This window comes from Eschrichtius robustus, chromosome 2 (genome assembly GCF_028021215.1).
Source record: "Eschrichtius robustus isolate mEscRob2 chromosome 2, mEscRob2.pri, whole genome shotgun sequence".
Classification (NCBI taxonomy): domain Eukaryota; kingdom Metazoa; phylum Chordata; class Mammalia; order Artiodactyla; family Eschrichtiidae; genus Eschrichtius; species Eschrichtius robustus.
Window position 1 is genome coordinate 123,860,128 of NC_090825.1, and position 18,859 is coordinate 123,878,986.

The following is an 18,859-nucleotide window of genomic DNA, read 5'->3' on the forward strand; positions in this document are numbered from 1 at the left end:
GGTGAGCACCCCCATGACATACTCAGATGGGGCATGGTGGTGGCTGTCATTTTCTCAGGCTGGCAGTTTGGTAGGTGGCCAGCTGGGCACTGTCTCTTGGGATCTCACCCACCCCCACCTTCCCATCCAGATACTGAGTATGTCATGGAGTTCGATTTGGAATCAAGTGATGTAAAGATGTACTCACCACCCAGTAACATTCTTGTTTGGTAGTGGCAACTACCAAAATGTACTTTATCATCAGATCAGCCAGCAAATTAAACATAGCAGGACTGAGGCGTAGGAAGGTTAAACCACTGAAATTGGATAGCCACATGGCTACATCCTGAATCTTGATGTAAATGAATCTCATTTATTTCAGTTATAGATATCCTCCCACGATGGCCAACCGGAATGAATTTATAAAATTAAACAAACCTAGGGGATTGCTTTTGAATAAGAATACATCAGACACTCATTACGTGCCTACCGGTGCATCCTGCTCTCGGAGAGCTGAGTCATTTCATTTCACAGTGGCATTCATCTTCACATCTGCTATCACTCACACACGTATCCCTTCAGTGTTCTTGCTGAAGTGTTACGGGTTCAATATATAACACCTCTTCTTCCCTGGAGTTAACTACGCAGTTCGTCACTACTCTTGAGCTTTACTTGTCTTCCTCTATTCATTTCGATTCCAAGGACAACAATTTCAATGACCTGCATCCATGTCTTTCATTTCGCCGTCCTGATCATCATCAGTCACTCACTCTTCAACCTTTCTCAGATCAACTTAATTGTATGATACCTTGTAGAATAATTTTGATTTACTTTTATAACATATTGAAGTCATTGTCACTTTGATAACTTCATTTTGTGTCCAGGGTATAACATACCAGGAAAAATGTTCTAAACTAAGGCTTGATTGAAGCATTAAAAAGAATTTCTGTTGAAGACTTAGGTTCCTAATTGGTAACCAGAATTGACTTGCTTGCTTTCCTCAGTGCGTTTCCACTGAAAACTATGGAGTCGAGGAGTCTGAAGTCAAGGTGTTGGCAGGGTCATGCCCCCTCTGGATTCTCTAGGGGAGGCTTCTCCCTTGCCTCCTCCGGCTTCTGGTGGCCCCCGGAGTTCTTTGGCTTGTGGCAGCATCACTGTAGTCTCTGACTCTGTCTTCATATGGTCTGTGTCTGTGTGCAGGCTTCTCTCTTCTTACAAGGGTACCAGTCATATTGGTTTAGGGGGCCTAGCCTACCTTACTCTGGTACAACCTCCTCTTAACTAATTACATCTGCAACAACGTCATTCCCAAATAAGATCACATTCTTTGGTACTAGCGGTTGTGACTCCTATGTATCTTTTTTGGGGGGACACTCAACTCATAACTTATACCCTTGGTTTGATTGCTAACTCCAGCCATTACTAGCTCTACGACCTTGAGCAAGTTACCTACTCTCTTCTCAATGTTCTACTTGTGTTTTGAGGCTAATAAGAATTATATGGGGGCTTCCCTGGCGGCGCAGTGGTTGAGAATCTGCCTGCCAATGCAGGGGACACGGGTTCGAGCCCCGGTCTGGGAGGATCCCACATGCCGCGGAGCAACTAGGCCCGTGAGCCACAATTGCTGAGCCTGCGCGTCTGGAGCCTGTGCTCCGCAACAAGAGAGGCCGCGATAGTGAGAGGCCCGCGTACCACGATGAAGAGTGGCCCCCGCTGGCCGCAACTAGAGAAAGCCCTCGCACGGAAACGAAGACCCAACACAGCCAAAACTAAATAAATAAATAAAAATAAATAAAATAAAAATAAAGGAATTCCTTTAAAAAAAAAAGAATTATATGAAATAATGCAAGGGAAATGCCTAGCACAGTGCTTCATATAGTAAGTGTTTGAAAGTGCTATCAGATTACCATTTGATTTGTGAACGGGGCTTATACTTAGGGTTTTATGTTAGGATTCTGGTTTAGAGGTAGTATATCTCTCACTTAGAAGACATCTATTAATTGTTAACATGGGATCTATAAATAGGATTCTGAGGAACCCTGTGATTTATACCAAGACTAGTTTGTATGCTTGTGTTCTTTATTCTCCCTGGAAAAAGAGTCCACGTATTCACCCAGGGAGTCCATGCCACCCCCTCAAGTTTAAGATTGTGCTTGTACGCATATTTAGCAATTCATGGTGAGGTTATAGGGAACCCTCAATACAGAAAACTTAGAGCTGAGTCAGAGAGACAGGTGGATGTCAGGTGGAACAAGAGAAACCAGTGCTCCCAGGAGTGCGTCTCAAAACGGGGTACTTTGCTTAGGTTATCTCGCTTTATCCTCATCACAAATTATGAGGAACATATCAGCCACGCTGATTTCCAGAGCAAGGAGTGGAGACTCTGCAAGGTTAGAAAGTCTGCCCAGTTCACATGCTAGGAAGAGGCAGAGCAAGAACCCTCACCCACTTCTGGCTGCCTCCAGCCCAAGGAGACAGCTTTGCGCTGCACAGTATTTGCTCATCCTCTTCTAACTCGACTCTTAAAGTAATCCTGAGATAAATAAGAAAGCGGCGATGATTATCCCTTATTTGGATGAAAATACAAGTCTAAAGATGGTTTTAAAAAACACTAGCCAAGGGGACTTCCCTGGTGGTCCAGTGGGTAAAAACTCCACTTTCCCAATGCAGGGGGCCAAGGTTCGATCCCTGGTCGGGGAACTAGATCCCACATGCATGCTGCAACTAAGAGTCCGCATGCCACAACTAACACCAGGCGCAGCCAAAATTAATTAATGAATTTAAAAAACAAAAACGCTAACCAAGGTAACATAGCAAATAAATGATATATTGATGGCTATCTCTGATTCCCACTGTTAAGTTCCACCTTCCAAAAATAATCAAAAATAGCTCGTTTACTGAGCACCTACTGTACTCTGGCTATATGCCTGCTTTACGTAATCTAATTTAGTTCCCACCGTAGCCCTGTGAGGTAGGTATCTATTTTAAGGATGAGAAAAAATGGAAGCAAGACTTCCAGGGAGAGATGGTGAGTGAAACACATTCTTCTCCTTCCATTCCCCGGGGAATCTGCAGTGTTACGTGTCTCTAGAAGTAGAGGTGAAAGGGGGGTGTTAAATAAGGAGGATTGCTTGGATATCTGTCTAAAAACTGGTCGGGTCCTTCTACCACTTTGTCAAAAGAAAGAAACTAGTCATCTGCTCTCCACACATCCACACTGTGGTTTAACCTCTGGAGAGGAAAATCCCTTAACGGGAAAGACCTGGCACACTGAGGGCCACCAGTGCCTTGTGGAGAATGGAGGAATTGGTTAAATGAATGCATGCTGGGTGTGCAAGCCCTCAGCCCTCTTTCCCATTAGGCTCTGATAACACTGACACCAGGGGCCTCCCTCTCCAGACAAGACTCCAGGTAGTGTCTTTCATGGAGCTTTTGACAACCCAAGAAGGAAGATTTCAAGTTAGTCGAGGGCTTCCCTGGTGGCGCAGTGGTTGAGAACCCGCCTGCCAATGCAGGGGACACGGGTTCGAGCCCTGGTCTGGGAAGATGCCACATGCCACGGAGCAACTGGGCCCGTGAGCCACAACTACTGAGCCTGCGGTCCGCAACAAGAGAGGCCGCGAGAGTGAGAGGCCCGCGTACCGCGATGAAGAGTGGCCCCCGCTTGCCGCAACTAGAGAAAGCCCTCGCACAGAAACGAAGACCCAACACAGCCAAAAAATTAATTAATTAATTAATTAAAAGCCAATGTTTAAAAAAAAAAAGTTAGTCGACTTCAGAATTTTCTAACTCAACATGCTAGCCATTGTTTTCTGGAGTGAAGCCTGCTGTCGACAAGTTCCACCCTCATGCTTAGAACTTTCAGACAGGTGTTTAGGTCTCCACACTTAAAGATGAACAGACAACCAAGGATTTTCGGACATGTGGGAAAGGCTTCTAATAGGACTGATGGATGCTGAAACACTTGGACAGAAAAAAACAGCAAATTGACGAAAACTATCAGAGAGAGATGTGATATGGCGACCAAAAATTTATTTTGATGAAAAAAAAAATAGGATACCAAGAGAGCAACATTCATAGACCAAAAATTAGTGTGAGGAAAAAAAATTATAGCAAAAATGGAAAAATTCCAAAGGTTCAGAAGATAGATTTAAGAAAATTTCCTAGAATAATGAACAGAGATAGAAAACAGAAGGGTAAGTACAAGAAAACTTAAGAGCCAGTCTAAGAGTTCTAGTTTTAAATAATAGTAGGTACAAAAATAGAGCAAGAGAAAATAAAAGGGAGGAAACCATCACTATATAATTTAAAGGAAAAAGAAAGGCCCAGAACTTTTCCAGATTGAATGAGCCTATCAAGTGCCCAGCATGACAAATAAAATAAGCCCATATAATCATAAAATTTCAAAACATTCAGCACAAATACACAGTCCTGCAAGGTTCCAGAGAAGAAAACTGTTACATCAGAGGGTCTGGCATCAAAATAGCTTTAGACGTAACAGCAACACAAAAAGCTAGAAATTAAGGAGAGCCAGGCCTCAAAATTTTGGAGGAAATTGAACCTAGAATTCAGTACTCAGCCAAACTTGCAATTGAGCATGAGTAGAATAAAATATTTTGCATATATATAAGGCTTCAAAAATTTACCTCCCATGCAATCCTTCCTACAAAACTGTTGTAGAATGCACTCCACGAAAACAGGGGAATCAAACCAGAAAGAGGGAGACAGTGCATGCAATAAGCAGGGATTCCTTCGTGAAAGAGGAGTGAAGGAAATCCCTAGGACGACTGTGACGAGGAGCCCAAGAATGACAGCTGTGAAGCAAAAAAGATAAAGAGTCCAGATTGGAGGGCTCTGGTAGAGACATTTTCAGGAAGATGGCCTTGTGACTGATGCACTTGAACATGTTGAAAGGGAACTTAGACAACTAGAGAAGAGTTTGAGATTGAATTAGGAAAAAGGCTACAGAAAAGCAAACAAGTATAAACAAGACAGTTATTAACTCCAGGGAAAACCAAAAAAAACATGTGCAAGAAGGGAAAACCAGTTGTGGTTTACTACATGACTCAGGTGTGTGTACCATTTCTATACTCATAATCATGGAAATACTGAATATTGATCTAATTGAAATTATTTTATCAGATACAGCTATACTGTATTAGAAAGATAGGAGCATGTTGGGGTAAGACCAAAAGACCAAGGAAGTGAGCTAAATGCCCACCTGCCACCTTGAAAATTCAGTTAAGTAATGCCTAAAACTGACAAGAAAAAAAAAGATACTATTTAGATGATACGGTGGAAACTACCAAACTTATTAACTCAAAGAAGCAAAAGTGTTAGCTTCTTGGCCAGAAGAGTTTGAAGCGTGAGACAAGTGGATCACAGGACTAACATCAGTGTTTAATGTAGATAGATATAGATACATACCTCTGATAAAAATAAAAATGTCTAGAAGATAGAAAAACTAATCAAAATAGTAATCACTCTTATCTTTAGATGATTTTGTTTTTCTTCTACTTTTCTGTATTTATGATAAAAGCATATTAGTTTTATATAAAAAATATTATGAACAAGAAATTGAAACTCAGAAACGGCCAGTAAATTTCCTAATTCCATTTATCTTGTAAGTGGTGGATCTAGGATTCCAGTGCAATTCTGTCCGACTCAAATCATTTTTTATCTTTCATCAAAGCATTCCATCTTCACTAAAAACCAAGAAGCAAAATTGCCATGCCACAATACTTGCTCCCCTCTCCATAAAGCTTCTTTCTATACCAAACACTTGATTGCTTTCATTTGTCTACTTATTTGCCTATGTATTTATTTATACTCATTTAATTCCAGAAAGATTAAAGAATGGATTCCAAAGATACATACGCTATAGCAAAAATAAAATAAAAGTGAGGCAGGGGCACTGGATTATCCAAGTTCTCACAAATACAACTGAATGAGTCATACTCAGTTTCCTGAGGATGTGACTTGATCCCAAGCTCCTTTTGTTTTTCCATCGGTGCCTAGCACAGTCCTGGGCACAGAGATGCTCAAAGAATATTGGTTGATTTGACTTGCTAGCAAAGCTATGGCTTCTGGAGGAGTGAGTTGAACTTCTTTCCTCCTTGTTGTGACTGTCTTGAAAGGGTGTAAGTAGTTTTTTTGCTAACTGCCTCCATTTGGGAATATAGCATGATGACTAAACATTCACCTAATTAATGGAAAACTGGTAAAATCCACCAAAAGAACTATTTTTGACCAGCGCTTCAATTTTTTTCGGTCCTTTTATTCCCTTTTTGGCAAATCATGCAGTGTCCATTCTTAAAAATAAATGGGCAAAGTGACAGCAGGAGGTATACGGAAGGTATGATGAGGTATATGGAAGACTAATTTAATGTGGGTACCTTCCAGTTGCCATAGTGAGATACACTTACTTCTGTCTGAAGATCATGCAGCAGTGACAAAGGCAATATCCTTTGACTCCTGCTGTTAATTATCCTTCAGTTCCTGGGGTTTTCATCCATGTCCTTGCTTAGGACAGTTGTTGGTTATGAGGTTGGTAGGGTGGAAGATAGCAGTTCAGAAAATGGCAGTTCTTGACACTTTTGGGCTCAAAGAATGAGTAAATCAATCCTTGAGGTGTTTAAGATATGAATCTAGTGCCTTCAGAGAAATCTGAAGTTGTCACCATTCAAATGGAGATTTTCTTTTTTAATTGCCTAGCTCATTAAGAAGCCTTTTGATAATAGGTCGTTGGTAAGACATTCCTTAGGAGCTACGCTACCCGTTTTATTAAAAAAAAATTTTTTTTTTAATTTTTAATTGAAGTATAGTTGATTTACAATGTTGTGTGGAGGTACCAATTTTAAATGATGACATGCTAGGAAATAAACATGAAGAAAAATATCTTTAAAGTGTTTCCTCCTAAGCTATTACATACTCTGTTAAACTTCGGTGATGGTACTTCCTCCACTTAATAAGTACTGATTATGCATGTGCTACATTCCCACCATGGTTGTAGGCAATGTAGATACCACAGTCAACAGGATGGGCCCGGTGTCTGCCTTCATAGAGGGTATATTCTTGGTACTGTTCATCCTGTGTGATGTCCCAACATCATTTTTCCTAATGTTTTGGCAAGAAAAGCATTGTTCTGAGCTGATACCACAGTGACTCATCCAGTAACAATAGCGAAAACAGTAATAATGATACTTTTATTGAGTTCTAACTAAAAACTCTTGATAAGCACCTTTGATATGCCTTATTTCACCTAGTCCTCCTAATAACCTTGGAAGGGATACTAAATGCAATCAGTTTTACAGAGGAGGAAATTTAAACTCAGAGAAGTTAACTAATTAAGTCCATAGCTAGTAAGCAGTGCAGCCAAAACCCAAACCCAGACTTTCATGCTCATAACCACCATATTGTATTGCAAAACTTCCAGGACTCATCTGTACTATTAAAATCACCAAGCTTGGAGCCACGCATAGTCGGTTTCAAGTCCAAGCACCACCCTTGGGAGATTTAACTGTTTTGGGTCTCTGTAACTCATCCACAAAGTGGCAATAATATGACAACCTTACGGTGTTTTGGTAAGGATTAATTAGGATAATGTGTATAAATATCCTAATCAGTGGATCAGTGCCTATACAATGGGTGTACATAATAGATAATGAGTATAATTACCAACTTTGACCTAAGATGTGGCACAGTGCAGGCAACAGAGGCCTATTAATTATTTATAGACACCATTATTAATTTGCTTCCAATTCATGGGGATGGGGGCAGAGGTAGAAGGGGAGGTCTGAGGCCTTGGAAATCAGATGAAGTAAACTATTTATTGAGGGCCTCTTCGTACTAGGGTTTGAGTCGCTCAGTAAGTACATCCACCCTGCCCTCCACTGCTTGGTCACCTGTTCAACTCTTACCCTTTCTGCGAGGCCCAAATGAAATGCTGCCCTTCCCTGAAGCTCTTTTCATCTCCTATAGTAGGAAGAAATTTCTCCCACCTTAGAACTCCCATGGTTTTTAGTGGACAAAACAGTGGTTCGTAAATAAAGCCCTGCAGACTGGTTCCGGGAAGTTTCCATCAAAATCCCCCAGGGAGTGGATTAAAATACAGATTCTTAGGTCCAGCCTCCAGAGTCTGATTCAGATGAGGCCCATGTATCTGCATCTTTAAAACAGTGTTTTGTGTGATTTTGGTGGGCAGACATATGTGGGAATCCCTGTAGGACAACATGAGGCGCTCAGTACATATGCATTCCTTTACATTGCGGTCGTTTATGTGTATGTTTCATTTCTTTTCCTTGGACATTATCTTTCTGATACTCCAATTCAATGTAGGGATAAAAATAAGAAAAAATAGAAAGAGGAAGTCCCTTGTAACATTTTTCTCAGGTCCTAATCATCTCCTCTAAGATGTTCTGCTGCATTCCCTGGACAGCTGTTCCTGCTGTATGTTCCCATGACACTCTGATTTTCTCCCTACAGCAGTGGAGCTTGTATTAGTTGGAACTTGAATGAGTTTTGCTAAAAACATAAAAATTTAAAAATTATTGGAAGAATATCAGGGTGCCTGCAGAGTAATCAAGATAGGCCCTATCTGAATGGAAAGCCGCACACTTTAATGCTATCAGGGATCCCTTTTTATCTTGCAGGTCTACTTTATTCCATGTGTTGGTTTCATTTCCTGGGACCTACTGACCTGCTTTTTCTCCATTTGGCCAGTTCCGTTCTCATGTTCAGAAAGCTTTGTGATAGCGGGGGAAGCGTGCATTTCCAGATCAGAAAACCCTGCATGCAGAGTATGTAGATTGGAATGGCTCAGGTCAGTCCCACTCCGAGCCCAGGGCTTCTGGCGAAGCGTGGGGGACACGAGTGACAGATACCAGTGACCGCACATGGTTGGTGGGATCAGTGTTGTAAGACAGGATCCATGAAAAAAAGATCTTGCTGACGAAGACAAGCCAGAAAGACGGACACTGTTGTGAGACAAGTCTTGCCCTGACTCTGTGCTGCATATACTACTTTCTCGGGTACAATTATCTACATTTAATGGGCTGCAGCAGAGAACAGCGTTTGCGGACAGCTCCGGACTCCACCCCTTGCAGCTGCCCCTTGCTTACGCTGTGGCCTTGAGAAAATTACTTAATTACACTGGGCTGCAGTTTGCTCAGCTTAAAAAAATGGCAATAAGAGTAGTACTATTTCATCAGATTGATGGAAAATTGAGGTAATATATCTATATAACATGCTTAGACTAATGCCTGATATTCCTTACAAAAATGTTAGATATTAGCTATTATTAATTATTCTGTTGTCCCACTAGACTGTCGGCCCCAGGAAGGAAGGCAACCTTGGCTTTCTTTCTCCCCAGCACAGAGCACAATGCCTGGTTGTTACTGCGTGAGCCATCAGTACAGCTTTGCTGTCGGTGAACGCAGATCACGTTCAGTGAGAAACACCTGCACCTTTACTCCACCTAAGTGTCTATTCTGCTGTAGTGGGGGGAGGGAGGGGGGAGGAATTACACACACTTAACGTGCGCGCGTGCACACACACACACACACACACACACACACTTCCTGAACTGGAGTGAAGAAGGGGCACATGGGGCCATCTAAGCCATTACTGTCTCCGTGTTGAATTGACTGCCTTTAGAGAATCACAGCCAACCCCAGTGTCATGTTTAAGCAACCAATGTGTGTAATGCATCAATTGGGACCAAATAGCACTGGAATTTAACATCATGCTGTATAAGTAAAGTGTTTACTAAATAAATTGCCAGCATAAGCAAGATATGGAGAGCCTGCTTCAAGAGGATATTTCCCAAAGCACTTAAAAGTATCCACTTATTAACAATCACATTGGCATGATGGCATGCAAGGAAATGATTGTTTTGGCTTTTAATTTAAGCAGTAGCAAGAGTTTTTAGAATTGTTGGAATTTGGAAACTTTTTTGTTCTGTGTATCTTGGATAGATATAACCTTAGAATAAATTATGTTGTATTTTAGAAATGTCAAAAGCTATTGATTTAAAATACAAGTACATGCTTTTCACAAAAAAAAAATGCCTTTTTAAAAAACACTTTAGTCCAGAGGGACAAAAAGGGAAAGACTGATACATTTGACCATATAAAATTTGACTATAAAATATAAATTTAACACTTAAGTTTTCTACCTTATTAAAAATGTTTTAAAGTCAAAAGCCAAATGGACAGCCTAGAAAAATATTTCCGAGATGTACTAAGAGAAAGTTAATTTACTTAACATTTTAAATGCATTTGCAAATCAATAAGAATAACTCATTAAAAACAGGCAAAATATATGACTAGGCAGTTCTTTGAAAAAATAAATGTACAAAGATATGAGACTTTACTCATTAAGGAAATACAGCTGACCTTTGAACAACAATTGTGTGGTCCACTAATTTTTTTCAATAAATACGTACTACGGTAACTACAGTAGTACACGATCTACCTTGGATTAAATCCGCAGATACGAAACCACAGATATGGAGGGACCTCAGATTTGGAAGGCTGACTATAAATTACATGTGGATTTTTGCTGAGAGCAGGGCTGGCACCCCTAACCCCCTACATCGTTCAAGGGTCAACTGTATAAAGTAAATAATTCAGTTTTTTTTCACTTGTCAGATAAAGGACAGTTGATGTGACAGTGTTGGCAGGGAGGTGGACAAAATGTCACTCTTACACGTTGCTGGAAGGAGATTGGGTGCAACATCTTTGGAGGGCTGTTGACAATATCCATTAAATTGGAAAATCCGCATAATCTTTGTCCCAGTAGTTCTACTTTTATAAAGTTAGCCTACAACACATGTACGTAAGCTGATCAAGGATGTTTATGGTAGTATTGTAGGAAATAACAGATAATTAAATCATCTTTGAAAGTCCATCAACAGGCTATATATTTTATGGTATATTTATGCAATGAAGTATAAAGGAGCTATTTAAAATAACTAGATATAGAGCTATATGTAATGGTATGAAAGGACAGAAACAGTATAATTATGTAGAAAGGGCTTATAATCTCTGTTCCTATAGGAATGCTAGTACCTTGCTATTGCTGTCAGAAGGGATATAATATGCAGGAAAAATTCTCTTAAAGGATACAGAAGAAATGATTAATAGTGGTTGCCTTCTAGGAATAGAGCTAAAATTTTGGAATGGGAAGAAGACTTAATTTTCTCTGAATAATTGTACTTTATCATTTGTAGCCTTTAGCTTTCAGTGGGCCAGACATTATACTTCTGGTTTATAGCATCTCATCTTCAAAACCAATTAGCTCTGCTCTACAGATGGGGACCTTGTGATTTGAAAAGATGGAGTAACTTATCTAGGGTCCCACCGCTGGTGTCCTTGTTCTCTCATCAATAGAAAGGTTTACAGAAATATCAAGGAGTGCGGTTCTCAATAATCTCACGTATGTTCATGATTCCATACTTAGGAAGGCTGAAATATTTTTAAGGAAAAATTAAAATATTTTCCAAATATTTTTACCTCAAAAGCAGAAAAAAGAATGGATTTTCTGCTTTACTTTCTAGAATGCTCTTCTCCCTAATTCCAAGTGTCAGGGTGGTATAACAAAGTCTAAAAAGTGTTTCCCCTTTTCTTTCCTTCAACACTGTTTATTGACCAGAATGTTTAGACTGGGGAGATGGTAAGAGAAGTAGAACAAAGGAAATAAAGAGCACCAGGCCTGAATCCCACCATCAGTACGCTTCCGTTTAGGGAAAGACTTGGGAAAGCCTGACTTGTGATTCTAGAAGGACAGACAAAGAAGTCCCACCTTGCTTCCCCTGATTCTACCTCTGGAACGGGTGGACACACAGCAAGAATAACCTTAAGACAGCTAGAGAGATTAAAAACGTGGGTGCGGGATCAGAAAGGTGTATATGAATTTACATGAAGGTGGATTTATTCTATCCGCTCCTCCGCTCAAGTGTTGGGTGTGGCTTTGTGACAACAGTCAACTGCTGTGCCCTCAGTTGGTCTTACTGAACACGTGACTTATAAATTCAAGCCTACCAAAGAGCTGAGTGTGATTTTCGTGCTTAAACATTTGTTTTTCATACAATAGCCCCTAAAGGCAATTCCTTGGGTGCTCACACAAGGAAAACCAAACTGAATTGGACTTTGACAGACTGTCTTGGTCTTCAAATGGGGTACCTTCTCTGAGGATTTACACGTGTAGCTTTGACTGAATAGGTTTTGCCTTACTTTCTGACTTACAAACATAACCCCAAGATGAGTGAGTCACAATACTAGTTATAATCATGGCCAATTATTTAAGCTCTCTGAGGCTGAACACGCCTATCTGTAAAAGCCATAAGGTTATTGAGAGAATACAATGAGACATACAAAGGAAACATACATAAACAGACCTCTAATGCCTATAGAATTTCTGTGTCTGGTTGATTAGTGGAGAATGTGCACCTATCCAAAAGAAAAACTCTAAAATAAGTCCTTTTAAGATACTTAGTTTTAAAAATAAATAAAAATATTCCATGGGATATCATAATGTTAGGATCTGTTCAGCTTTGTCTATTAACCCGATATACCTTCAGGCAGCCTTAAGAATACTGTATGTACTGACAAGACGGTTGCTAAGACTGGGGTGAGAAGACCTGTGTGAAAGCAAGACTCTGAGGCAGAGGGGAAGGTGCTGGAGGTTGAGCTGCTGTTGCCTGTTTGTTTCCCCGCGGGCCACATTCCCTGGCCCAGCCCCATCAGAGTAAGTGAGAACCAGATTCTGTCTCTCCCTACACTCAACCATGACCTTCAAAACCCCACAAAGACCCAGGGTCTAACAGGGTCTCCAGGAGACCCTTTTCATCTTCTTGGCACCAGAGCTTCACGAGGAACCAGAAGGAAACTTTTAGAACATGATACAAGGGCAAGACACAAGAAGAAGCCACAACAAAGGTTAACTTTGCTTCAGAGATTGAAGAACACACTGCTGCAAGGCCACCACACCACAGACTGCAAAGCCCGGATGTGTAGAAATGACACTGACAGCTGCCATTTACTTCCGTGTTGCCTGCTAATATCCATGTGTCACGATAGCAGCTTACCGTGGTATTTGCTGGGAGCTCTGAATTAGCCTATTCCCTAAGCAGTAGTAGTAGTACTAGTAAAAGTAGTTTGTTCCAGTTCATATTCTAAGTACTTTACATATGTTGACTCATTTCATTTTGCTATAAACCCTATGATGTATATATTATTTTGATCCCTATTTTATCAATGAAGATACAGAGCATGGAAATAAACTGCCAGGAAAAAAAAAAAAAAAGAAATTGCCAGGATTACACAAGTATTCATTGTAGGAGCTGGAATTTGAACTCAGGTAGTCTGTCTCCACAGACTGTGCTCTTAATCTCAGGGGCTGGCAAATTTTTTGTAAAGGGCCAGCTAGTAAATATTATCGATTTTCATATGGTCTCTGTTGCATATTCTTTATTGTTTTTTTTTAAATCCTTTAAAAATGTAAAACCAATCTTAGCTCACAGGAGGCACAAATACAGGCAGCAGGCCCATTTTGGCTGTGGGCCATATGTAATCTGCTGGTTAACACTGCACAGGTTGATCAAAGGTTTAAGCACACAGTGGGTGTGCTATTACATACTCCCCTTAGGCAAATCCTATATGCCTATAATATAACTGGTTTTCTGTTGACAAAATAATCCACAGTTCTGACTTCATCTCTCTCTCTCATTTTGTCTGAATTGATGAGGTTTGGTTGCCTTTTCAATCAGCCTTCCTCCAAACTAGTGTTGCTGTTGTTGGACATTTAAGAAGGGACCGTAAGGATGGAATAAGAGCTTATTTTTCAGTCACTTTCAGTGTGTCATCGGCCTTCTCTCCAGGATGTATTATTATACAGGGAAGTGACCTTAGACACTATGGCATTGGCCTGGAGTTGGATCTTTCTTTGACTGACTAGAAACAAAGGCATAAATAAGATGTAGTATCTCTAAAACCTCAAGGTTGCCACTTTTCTGGAACCTCACCTGACATTAATTAAGGCAGTTCTGCTAGTAGAAATTTATCAGCAACCTGGCATCTAATCCTTTATCATTTTCATTAAAGCTTAAAATGGCTTATAAAGAGACATGGTTCGTGAAATGGATTGATATTGCAATGGAACTTCCTGCTTTCTAGGTACCTGCTATATACTTGGAGATTCAAAACATCATCACAGGGCTTCCCTGGTGGCGCAGTGGCTGAGAATCTGCCTGCTAATGCAGGGGACACGGGTTCGAGCCCTGGTCTGGGAAGATCCCACATGCCGCGGAGCAACTAGGCCCGTGAGCCACAACTACTGAGCCCGCGCGTCTGGAGCCTGTGCTCCACAACAAGAGAGGCCACGACAGCGAGAGGCCCGCGCACCGCGATGAAGAGTGGCCCCCGCTTGCCGCAACTAGAGAAAGCCCTCGCGCAGAAACAAAGACCCAACACAGCCAAAAATAAAAATAAATAAATAAATTTAAAAGTAACATTAAAAAAAAAAAACCCATCATCACAGCATTATAGGCTAGGCTGCTAGTGAAGAAACCACTGTGAGTCATTGGATTTGCCTAAAATGAAATAAATCTTGGTTATTTGTTTGTTTGTTTTTTAACACTTCTATAGTACATAATGCATAACTCAGCCTCATGTGATGAGTGTGAGGAAATCATTGCATTGGTTATTTCCGTTTGAAACTTAAGAAAAAACTTATAAAAGTGTTTTTCAAGTTATTTTGACCACAACTCATAGTAAAATATAGACTAAAAAAATTCTCATGATACAGTACACGTCTATCTACACACAGATGTACACTGAAACAAAAGTTTCAGAGTCAATACTACTCTAACTACATTTGAGACATTTCTGATATTTTATTATCTATTCTATTCCATTAAAATTTTTAATGTTCTTTATTACAACTAAATTTATTTCATAACTTATTAATGGGTCTTGACTCAGTTTGAAAAACACTTCCCTAGAAGACCCACATTCTCACACTGCTCTGGTTTACAAGAAGCAATTGTTTGGGGGTTCTTCTGTATCTTTGCAGCTTACTTTATTTGCTGAGAACCAGATTTATGTGAGATTTACGTGTAAATCACCGTACCAGGCTCTATGGGAAGTGCAAAGAGATGCCTTCAACTACCTCAAGCCAGGAATTTTCTGAGTTGCCAGGAAAACACAGGTGAACAAAGCAACATATAATCTCTGCCCTCATAGAGTTTATGGTCTAGTGAATGAAAGAAACTCAGAACTCAAGGAGTTTGGGAAGATAACATAGTCAAGTGAATGACCTAAGTAAGTAAACTGTTTTATTAGCATTTTTCTGGATAAAAAGTGTTTCCTTATCTAGCAGGGTCAGTCCCATTTTTACAGATGAGAAAATGGAGACTCAGAATCTGTCATTTAGGCTTAAAGACTTAAATATAAGGCATGACACCGTAAAACTCCTAGAATAGAACATAGGCAAAACATTCTCTGACATAAATTGTACCAATGTTTTCTTAGGTCAGTCTCCCAAAGCAATAGAGGTAAAAGCAAAAATAAACAAATGGGACCTAATCAAATTTATAAGCCTTTGCACAGCAAAGGAAACCATAAACAAAAAGACAAGCTATGGACTGGGAGAAAATATTTGCAAATGATGTGACAGACAAGGGCTTAATTTCCAAAATATACAAACAGTTCATACAACTCAACAACAAAAAAAACAAACAACCCAATCGAAAAATGGGCAGATAACCTAAATAGACATTTCTCCAAAGAAGAAATACAGATGGTGAATAAGCACATGAAAAGATGCTCAACATCGCTAATTATTAGAGAAGTGCAAGTCAAAACTGCAGTGAGGTACCACCTCACACCAGTCAGAAAGGACATCATTACAAATGCTGGAAAGGGTGTGGAGAAAAGGGAACCCTCTTACACTGTTGGTGGGAATGTAAATTGGTGCAGCCATTATGGAAAACAGTATAGTGGTTCCTCAAAAAACTAAAAATAGAGTTGCCATATGATCCAGCAATCCCACTCCTGGGCATATAGCCAGACAAAACTATAATTCAAAAAGATACATGCACCCCTATGTTCATAGCCGCATTATTTACAATAGCCAAGACATGGAAGCAACCTAAATGTCCATTGACAGAGGAATGGATAAAGAAGATGTGGTATATATACAATGGAATATTACTCAGACATAAAAAAAGAATGAAATAATGCCATTTGCAGCAACATGGATGGACCTAGAGATTATCATAGTAAGTGAAGTAAGCCAGACAGAGAAAGACAAATATCATATGATATCACTTATATGTGGAATCTAAAAAAAATGATACAAATGACCTTATCTATGAGACAGAAAAGACTCAGTTCTAGAGAACAGACTTGTGGTTGCCAAGGGGAAGGGGTGAGTTGGGGAGGGAAGGACTGGGAGTTCGTGATTAGCAGATGCAAACTATTATATATAGGATGGGTAAACAACAAGGTCCTACTGTATAGCACAGGGAACTATATTCAATATCCTGTGATAAACCATAATGGAAAAGAATATGAAAAAGAATATACATATATGTGTAACTGAATCACTTTACAGGAGAAATTAACATAACATTGTAAATCAACTATACTTCAATAAAATTTTAAAAAAAGAATCTGTCATTTACCAGAATTACATCATTGTTTTCAGGCCAAATCCAGGATTATTTGTAATAGACATGCTGCCTCATGTGATTAAATGTTTTTTTATTTCTTCTGAAATAAAGTGAGTTGGGAGTTTAGAAAAAGTGATGATTAAGTCACATTATAAAAATGTTTTAACCTTGAGAAAGCTTGGAAGATGAGAGGTCCCATTACTCGTCCCTCTTTCCTTCAGAAGGAGCTAATCTGATTTTTTTTTTTTTTTTGAAATCGACAAATTATCTCTTTTAAAGAGAAGAATGGCACCTTCTTGTATTTTGCAATCTTTTCTGATTAAATTCTTAAAATCCCTCATTTGGAATTTTACTCATCTAAATCCTTATTTCAAAAACCAGGAGAGAAAGTGGGACATTTTCTGAAGATCATCAAGGCAGGGAACCAAAGAATGTCACCTGTCTGGGAGAATCTATGCTTTGTTCTTCTCTTCACCAAGCATTTCTTGAGCATTGACCCAAGAGACCATGCTATCTATAAACTAAACATCTACTGCTTCTGACTCCTAGGAGTGAACATGTTATTATTTTTTAATTGATGTATAGTTGATTTAAAATGTATTAGTTTCAGGTGTACAGCATAGTGATTCAATATTTTTATAGATTATATTCCATATAGAGTTTAGGAGTGGAAATTTTTAAATGGCAGATGGAAAAGATCATCTCAACTTCAAATGAAGTATATAAAATAGACTTTTATACTCATAATCATCCTCATCTCTTAGATATCTGTGCCTTGGGGATCAACTCATTCTGTAAACTTACATGTGTAATAGTTTCTTACTTGGGAAAATTGAGATCATTGAGATACACGAAAGAGTGGTTTTAGTGAGAAAACAGACAAGGAGAAGATTTTTAAAGGGCCAACCCTTAGTAGAACTGTATGCACAGAGGACCAGGTCTCTGGCCACCTATGTGAAACGCTCTGTTATATCCACTTAGAGCCCAACAACTTCTATCTTTCTTAACATTCACCAAGAGTTTTAATTGTCCACTCATTTTGTGACTATTTAATCCATAAGAGTTTCTCTGTGGAGCCCTCACTAGACTACAGTCTCCATAAAAGTAGAGATTTTATTTCTACTCTATTACTACTATATCCCCCGGTACTAAGCAATGTGATTAAGTGTTAAATGTCTATTGGATGAATGAATGGTCATGTTAAGGAATGTTGTTTTAAATAAAGTACTTAGGTTTAGTTCAATCTTTATATATTATTCATTAGCTACTAAAAGAGCACCTGAATCACTCATGATGTTCTTTCTGTTTGTTTTACAGTCAACTTTGACCACTTTGAAATTTTAAGAGCCATTGGAAAAGGCAGTTTTGGGAAGGTGAGAACAAAAATGATTAACCAATGATGGGGTATGTAGCTCAGAGAACAGAGAGCCCAAGAAGGTTCAGATTAGTTACTGGGACCACAGTAAATGATAATTCAGAGATGTTTTTATAAAATTATTGCCACAGTTTGAGCAAAGTATGAGACAGGCAGCTACATAATGAACATGTATGTTCTCAGAATTATCTCAAAGTCAAATCAGTTTACTCACTAGAGTTTGAGGCTTTCTCTACACTAATGGGGAGAGTAAAATTTCATAATCATTTGCAAGTTGTAGCAGTACATTCAGTAACAGTTGTCTTGTCAGTATAAGAATTAAATCTTTTCATGTGGGAAAGAAGCCACCTGATTTCTGTTTTCCCCAATTGTACCATTGTTTTATTTTTAAAAACCTACCATAAAAAACCTACACATTCAGTCCAATTCTTTGTAAGGATCTTCTAGATTCATATCCTGATTACTGTTGTGTCTTGTGGAAACATACTTTAACAGAATATCTCATATTTCATAGTGAACTTGCATTTTAGAATCATCTGCTGTCGACTTTATCAGGCATTATATGAACCTCTAAAAGAATTTCAAAAATATGCACATCATGCTTAGTGTTTTTCCCCATGCTTCAGGTCCTTTTTGGTTGTATCACCTATGGCTGTCAACAGAAATTCTTGCACGATATTGTTCATCTTGACAGTTTAGTCATGCCTATTTTGGTCACTAAAAAGCAGAAAAAGGATGTTGTTAGTTATTGGAAGATTCCTGACATGGAGGCAGCTATTTCCCCCAAAATGCTGTCTTAAAAATCCCCAAAAGCTGAAACAGGCAAACTTGTT

At 39.3% G+C, this 18,859-nt stretch overlaps 1 protein-coding gene across 1 annotated transcript in view; it reads left to right on the plus strand.

The window, feature by feature from the left end:
• STK32A (serine/threonine kinase 32A) overlaps positions 1 to 18,859 on the plus strand; it is a 123,296-nt gene that overhangs the window by 20,759 nt on the left and 83,678 nt on the right. Inside the window, exon 3 of the mRNA XM_068534533.1 lies at positions 17,969 to 18,024. Coding sequence (XP_068390634.1) covers positions 17,969 to 18,024 — 56 coding nt within the window. The remainder of the gene's footprint in view (positions 1 to 17,968; positions 18,025 to 18,859) is intronic.